Source organism: Neolamprologus multifasciatus, chromosome 20 (genome assembly GCF_963576455.1).
Source record: "Neolamprologus multifasciatus chromosome 20, fNeoMul1.2, whole genome shotgun sequence".
NCBI classification, from domain to species: Eukaryota; Metazoa; Chordata; class Actinopteri; order Cichliformes; family Cichlidae; genus Neolamprologus; species Neolamprologus multifasciatus.
In genome coordinates, this window is record NC_140458.1 from 28,739,291 (window position 1) to 28,746,448 (window position 7,158).

The 7,158-nt window shown below is 39.6% G+C and overlaps 2 protein-coding genes across 2 annotated transcripts; one reads left to right on the forward strand and one right to left on the reverse strand.

Annotated features, from left to right (window-relative positions):
- Positions 1-27: 27 nt before the first annotated feature.
- On the forward strand, positions 28-4,751 carry LOC146495152 (uncharacterized). The gene has a single exon (XM_085146987.1). It carries the CDS (start codon positions 176-178, stop codon positions 2,294-2,296), a length of 2,121 nt encoding a protein of 706 aa, XP_085003113.1. The 5' UTR covers positions 28-175; the 3' UTR covers positions 2,297-4,751.
- Positions 4,752-4,790: 39 nt separating this feature from the next.
- Positions 4,791-6,074, reverse strand: LOC146495153 (uncharacterized). The gene is made up of 2 exons (XM_085147010.1): positions 5,849-6,074; positions 4,791-5,727 (listed from the first exon to the last, which is right to left on the reverse strand). Exons 1-2 carry the CDS (start codon positions 6,023-6,025, stop codon positions 5,134-5,136), a joined length of 771 nt encoding a protein of 256 aa, XP_085003136.1. The 5' UTR covers positions 6,026-6,074; the 3' UTR covers positions 4,791-5,133.
- Between the last annotated feature and the right edge of the window lie 1,084 nt (positions 6,075-7,158).

A 7,158-nucleotide genomic window follows, 5' to 3' on the forward strand; every position in this document is an offset into this window, starting at 1 on the left:
GGAGTCAGATCCCATAAATATCCCCCAAGTACATACCTTGAACCCATAGATCGCTATAGTTCTGAACTAGCTACGGTTTCAGTTTCCCTTGCAACACTTTCTCTCATTGAGTAGATCATTTTTCAAACACAGAATAACACGTCATATAAACTAAACTAAATACATTAATTTCAAAATGAGTTCCCTAAGCTACTTTGATATGCAGATGCTCAGAAATGAGATAGAACATTACAAACGAGCTGAAAAACGTCAGCTTGAGGAAATCCATGAAAAGAATTGTAGGATTTCAAGTCTTGAGGCATCTTTGAAAAAAGAGCAGGGACTGGTTGCAAAAATGAAAGAGGAGTCCAAAGAAATGCAGGTGCTCAAAAATGAAATGGAAAAGTACAAACAAGCTGAAAAACTTCAGCTTGAGGAAATCGATGAAAAGAATTGTAATATTTCAAGTCTTGAGGCATCTTTGAAAGAAGAACAGGAACTGGTTGCTAAGATGACACAGGAATCCAAAGATGAAAAGATGGAAAAAATGGAAAATGTTTTGCTGGAAACCAAACCCCAGCTAAGTTCCGCAGAGTCACAGAATGTAGATCTCACAAACAAATATGAGGCAAAAATTCGGGCTCTTCGTAATGCAATCAAACACCTTGAAAATAAATGTGCCACTGAAAAAACGATGCGGGACAAGAAAGAAAGAGAGGTGGAATCTCTGGTTGTCCTTAAAATAAAAAATGAGCAAGAAAAACAAGAACTCATGATGAAGCTAAGCAAGATGACTGAGGAAAAAAATGAAAAAGTTAAAGAACTGCAGAAACAAAATGAGCAGCTTCAGACTGAGATTCAGAACAATGAGAAGTACATTCATCGTAATGACTTCCTTGAAAGAAGGATAGACGAGCTTCTTACACTACCTGGGGAGGTGTACTGCCGTCAACAGAAAGTTAAAAGTGTGGAAGAAGAAAAAGAGAAACTACAGGCTGAACTTAAAAAGTGTCAAAGACAAAATGAGGAGTATAAAGCGGGAAAGCACTGCGCAATAGACGAGAAAAACAAACTGACAAAGAAAAATGATGAGCTGAAAGTACGTCTTAGGGAGAAGGAATGTAACAACATAACGTTGAGGAAAGAGTTAAAAGTCAAAGTCCTGGAATCTGAAAGTCAGATAAAGGAGCTGGCAAGGCAACGTTTTACTATCGACCGCCTGGAAAAATGCCTTAAGGTTAAAACTAAGCAAATAATTATATTTGAAAATGAGACGCAGGAATCTGGGAAGAAAATTTCATCCCAGGAAAATAAGATAGCCCGTCTGAAAACTGCTCTTAGCAAAGCAGAAAACGATCTGGAACTGGAGATAAAGAGAAGTGAAAATCTTAGGTCTGATAAAGTGCTCCTTTCTGAGACAAAGTTCTGCATTGAGAACAAACTCTATACAGCTAGAGACACTATAAAGACACTTCAGAATAAAATCAAAGAAAAGGCTCAAGAACTCCAAGAGACAAACGTAGACCTTGCCAATGCTAAGACCAGCTATAATGCTGTAAAGGCTGAGCTGGACATTATCAAACTGCAGCAGGCAGAACTAAAGAAAGAACACGAGAAACAGCTTAGCTCTGCAAATGACAACCTCTTCACAGTGAAGTCAAAGTTGACGCAAACTGTGGAGCATAAAGAAGAGGTTGAGAAAGCTCTGACAAAGTCCAAATACGCAGTATTGAGGCTTAAGCAAGTAATAGAAGAACTGGAAACTGACATTGGCATTCAACAAGAAAAGAATGCAGTACAGAAAAAAGAAAATGACGATCTGCTGCAACAGCTGAAGGGAATTTATGACACGCTCGGCCACACTGTGCAAGTCGAGAAAAAAGCCTCCCCAGAGCAGCAAAGAAAGGATGGGGATGAAATAATAGACTGGAAAAAGGTGAGATTTGACCTGAGCAATGTGGAATACTTTCCATCCAAAGACGACAATGAGCTGAAAGAACAACTGAGCGAAATTAGAGACCTTAAGGGTAAAATGGGTAACAAGCTTACCACATATGACAGTAAGCTAAAAGCAGTGCGTGGCCTTCTACCTCCTATTTCCACTAGGGCCTGGTCTAAAACTGTAGAAAATTCAAACAAGCAGTCTGAGTCTAGAAGCTCACTCAAACTCAAGTCCACTGTTACTCCCAAGGCAGAAGAAGAAAGGTTTCATCCCCATCCACCTGTACGTAATTCCCAGTCAACTCTACGTAGAGTACACAATCCTGGTGCAAAAATAGTCAATCGCCGGCCTTCAGCCAAACCCAAACACATCTAAAAAACAAAGAAATAATCAGCTTTTAAGCTGGTTAAAACATATCTATTTTTTTGTTTCCAAAGTCAAAATAAATCACAAAGAGACAATATTAGAAAACAAATTTAATACCCGCCCATCCTGAAGGTATATTACATCCGTAAACCAGGAGAGGCTGTATTTGCTATAACATCATAAATGTAAGACAATAAGGACATCTCTGCTGAAGGTTTCTTCCTGTTAAAAGGGAGTTTTTAGGGATGTGACTTTGCAATATTATATTATACATTATAATTTAATAAAGGTTTCAAATTGGCACAAATGTAAGACAATAAGGACATCTCTGCATGTGTGAGGAAGTGACATGCATTTCATCTATGTCGCTTCATCGCCCCCAACCGGTCGAGGTAGATGGCCGCCCCTCACTGAGCCTGGTTCTACTGAAGGTTTCTTCCTGTTAAAAGGGAGTTTTTCCTTCCCACTGTCGCCAAGTGCTTGCTCATAGGGGATCTTCGGATTGTTGGGTTTTCTCTGCATTATTGTAGGGATGTTACCTTGAAATATTATTATAATATAATATAATTATTATAATATAATAAAGATTTAAAATAGGCACAAATGTAAGAAAATAATGAGATCTCTGCATGTGTGAAGAGGTGACATGCATTTCATCTATGTCGTTTCATCACCCCCAACCGGTCGAGGTAGATGGCCGCCCCTCACTGAGCCTGGTTCTACTGAAGGTTTCTTCCTGTTAAAAGGGAGGTTTTCCTTCCCACTGTCGCCAAGTGCTTGCTCATAGGGGATCTTCGGATTGTTGGGTTTTCTCTGCATTATTGTAGGGATGTTACCTTGAAATATTATATTATATATTATAATATAATAAAGGTTTAAAATTGGCACAAATAAAATTGATGTGAACTGAATTTTTCTTTTGATGTGTACAAGTCGTTGTATTTGAGTACTTTTGATCTGCTTTTATTCACTACTACGCACACACTGGCTTCAAAAACACAAAGTGATGCCAGTCCCCATGAAAAGGGAATTTTGGCTTCATTTTTGTACAGTGGCAGGAAGTGGAGTGAGGTTATTAAAATAGGCTATTCTCAGCTATTTTTAAAGCTACATTTTAGTTAGTTTTTAGTTAGCAAACCTTTAGTGACTGTGGCCAAATACATATTTCATTTTTTAAAGTAAACACATTTTCAGTCATTCGCAGTCAGACATTGAGGAAAAGCACATGTTCGGTAGCTAATCCGTGTATTTACCATGACTAACGAAATATCTCTGCTGAAGTCACTGAGATGGTTTATATGAGAAACAGAAATGTTACTGGCCTGATCAGTCACTAGGCAATGTTGCCGTTACTGTACCTTTATGAGTTACACAGTCAGAGCAACATGCTGGACTCTTCTTTAGCTCCTCTGCAGAGCCCATTATTAAATATGTGCAAACAGCAGCATGTTTTGTGGCTCCCTCCACACATGGTCAAGGTCAAGTTTATTGATCGAGCACATTTCCAACAGCCCATGCTGCACAACTTGCTTTACAAACTAGAATGCAACTAAAACAAGTAAAATGCACAACAATGACGCAATAAAATGTAAATTAATAATAACACTAAAATAAAATAGAATGCATTTAAATTACTTATTGGCAGCAGACGTGACGCAGTTTCATCTGAAGATGAATCAATGAAAGGATTGAAAAATGTTCTCACAGTTTTCTTCAGTCGCAAACTGTCTTTAATATCAGCTCCAGTTTCTAGCAGATATCTCATTTTCTTGATAACACAGCTGATACATACTCCAATGTTTAATGCAAGCAAAAACGTTTTGAATGCTTCTCAGAGGAGATCAAAGCACTCATAACACTGGTGTTAATTTTCAACACATTATCGGTCTTTACCACAGTAAAATCAGGTAGCTGTCATTCAATGCCAACATCAGCCTACCTGACAAAGCCAAACTAAACTAAGCTTTTCCCATCAACTTCCATCAGACATTATAGTTTATCCAAGCAAAATTTTAATTAAAAAATAACAGCATCTATGAAAGTACATGAATTATTGATTAAGCTATTTGAAAATGGTGAAAGACCAGTCTGATAAAAAGCTGAAAAGATGCTGACACCGTTGTATTTCACGTTAGAATGAATGAAACAAAACTGTAATGCCTGAAAGAAATGTACAGTGGATTTCTCATTTGACTATAAAATATAAATGACTTTTGCCGGAGGGACTGAATAGCCAAATTCAATATAAAGATCTACGGTTCCATCACGTTTGGCAGCAAATATCTCATTTATCAGTCCATAGTGGAAATAAATAAGCATTCAACCTCTGATTTGACATTTTATTACTGTCTTAACAAAAACTGCAGTCAGAAAACATGAAATTCTGCAAAAGAACGATACAAGCTGAACTCATTTTGGTTTGAAGTGAGTCAGATACCATTCATTCACTGACTCCATTTCGAATTTGCCATTTCCCAATTCAGTAGAGAGCTCTGAACTTGAATCATGTGTGGAAGGGACAAAGTACAACTCTGAGCAGCACCGTACAGCACGCAGAGACAGTGTGCATCTCTATCGCTGCTGCAGGTATGAAGCTGTGAGGATCACTGACCAGAATGCGTCACTTTAACAAACTGATGAAACCAGCTGTATCACAGGACTTGTTTTTTTTTTAATGCAGTCCAGCAAATGCATTCTAGGAACAAAGAGTCAGCTGATTCATTTGCTACAATATACGAGGTATTAGCAGTTCACCCTCCTTCTTAGCGTATGGCACAGTTTTTAAAAGTAGAGGCAAAGTTTCTGTTTAATGCTGTGAAAGCTCTGCCACACTCAGCTGTTATCCATCAGTGTTTAGCAGCCCGACTGGGCTTTTTAACAGTCTTCACTTTTACAGAGTTTTTGTATAGTAGCAGTCTCTCTGTGGTGTGAGGTGGCAAGCGGTTCCTTTTTGCTTTCACAATGCATGCAGCCATCGGACTGAAACGGTCAAAACCTCCAGATGTGGCGGGCACCGCCAGCAGCTTCTTGGCGAGGCCTTGGAGCTTCGGGAATCGAGAAGCACATTTCCAGTACTGAAGAGTAGAGTTGCTTTCCCACAGCGGTTCAGACAGGTACACGTCGAACTCTGACATCTTTAGAGTCTTTGCAGGCGGCTGAAGTAAGTTGAAGATGGACTTCCTCTTGAGGTCGTTTTCACTGATTTCAGGACAGTTGTTGTCTGAGCTGCCAGCACAAGTGTCCATCACGGCATCTGTCTGGCTTTCTTCTTTCACATCGTGCTCCAGCCCACTGCCTGTCTGATCTTTCTCTGCCTCAACAGTAGGAAAAGTTGAGGCTTCCATGTTTTCTAATGTGGACTCAACAATGCTGCGAGCCTCAGATTTTGACGGAGGTGTTAGGAAATCATTCTGTTCATCCTGGTTGTCATCAGAAAACGGCTGCAAAAAAAAATGGTTGCTTTAAATGTAGACACATTTTTTTCCTTTATCTACTCAACACGCATATTCAACTAAATATCAATCTACAGGAGTCCGCTATGCTTCTGGCCTAATTTGGTACCTGCAGTTTGATCCTAGGATCCAGCACAGCAGCTAGTATCATGTCCTTCTGGTGAATCACTGGCTGGAAGTGTGTGTAGAGGCCTGTGCGCAGGGCCTTGCAGAAGTGGGTGTAGTTGGTGACACAATTCTCCAAGGTTTTATCAAGTCCAATGAGGGACGGTATGATGAGAGACATAGTCACACCATTTCCCTGCAGGACCTACAATAAATAAGACACAAACATGTCTTCTATTAAAGACCCCGTTCACATTTCTTCTTAGCCTGATTATGGAATTACTGAACAAAAGGTTACACATGTAGATTTGGAAATTTCATTATAGATGTTGAAGATGCCTGGTTTAATTATTGCACACATAGTAACAGACATTGTAAAGACTGAGCTGGACATTATCAAACTGCAGCAGGCAGAACTAAAGAAAGAACACGAGAAACAGCTTAGCTCTGCAAATGACAACCTCTTCACAGTGAAGTCAAAGTTGACGCAAACTGTGAAGCATAAAGAAGAGGTTGAGAAAGCTCTGACAAAGTCCAAATACGCAGTATTTAAGCTCAAGCAAGTAATAGAAGAACTGGAAACTGACATTGGCATTCAACGAGAAAAGAATGCAGTACAGAAAAAAGAAAATGACGATTTGCTGCAACAGCTGAAGGGACTTTATGACACGCTCGGCCACACTGTGCAAGTCGAGAAAAAAGCCTCCCCAGAGCAGCAAAGAAAGGATGGGGATGAAAAAATAGCCGTAAAAAGGTGAGATTTGACCTGGGCAATGTGGAATACTTTCCATCCAAAGACGACAATGAGCTGAAAGAACAACAGAAAGAAATGAGAGCCCTTAAGGGCAAAATGGGTAACAAGCTTACCACATATGACAGTAAGCTAAGAGCAGTGTATGGCCTGCTACCTCCTATTTCCACTAGGGCCCGGTCTAAAACTGTAGACAACTCAAACAAGCAGTCTGAGTCTAGGAGCTCACTCAACCTCAAGTCCACTGTTACTCCCAAGCCAGAAGAAGAAAGGTTTCATCCCCATCCACCTCTGCTTCATCCCCATCCACCTGTACTTAATTCCCAGTCAACTCTACGTCAAATATACAATCCTGGTGCAAAAGGAAATCAGGCGCCAACCTTCAGCCAGATCCAAACACATCTAAAAAACCCTCCTACCAGTTCTCACACTGACTCCAAAGAAATAATCAGCTTTTAAACTGGTTAAAAAAAATATTATTATTTTTTTGTTTCCAAAGTCAAAATAAATCACAAAGAGACAATATTAGAAAAAAAGTTAAATACCCGCCCATCCTGAAGATC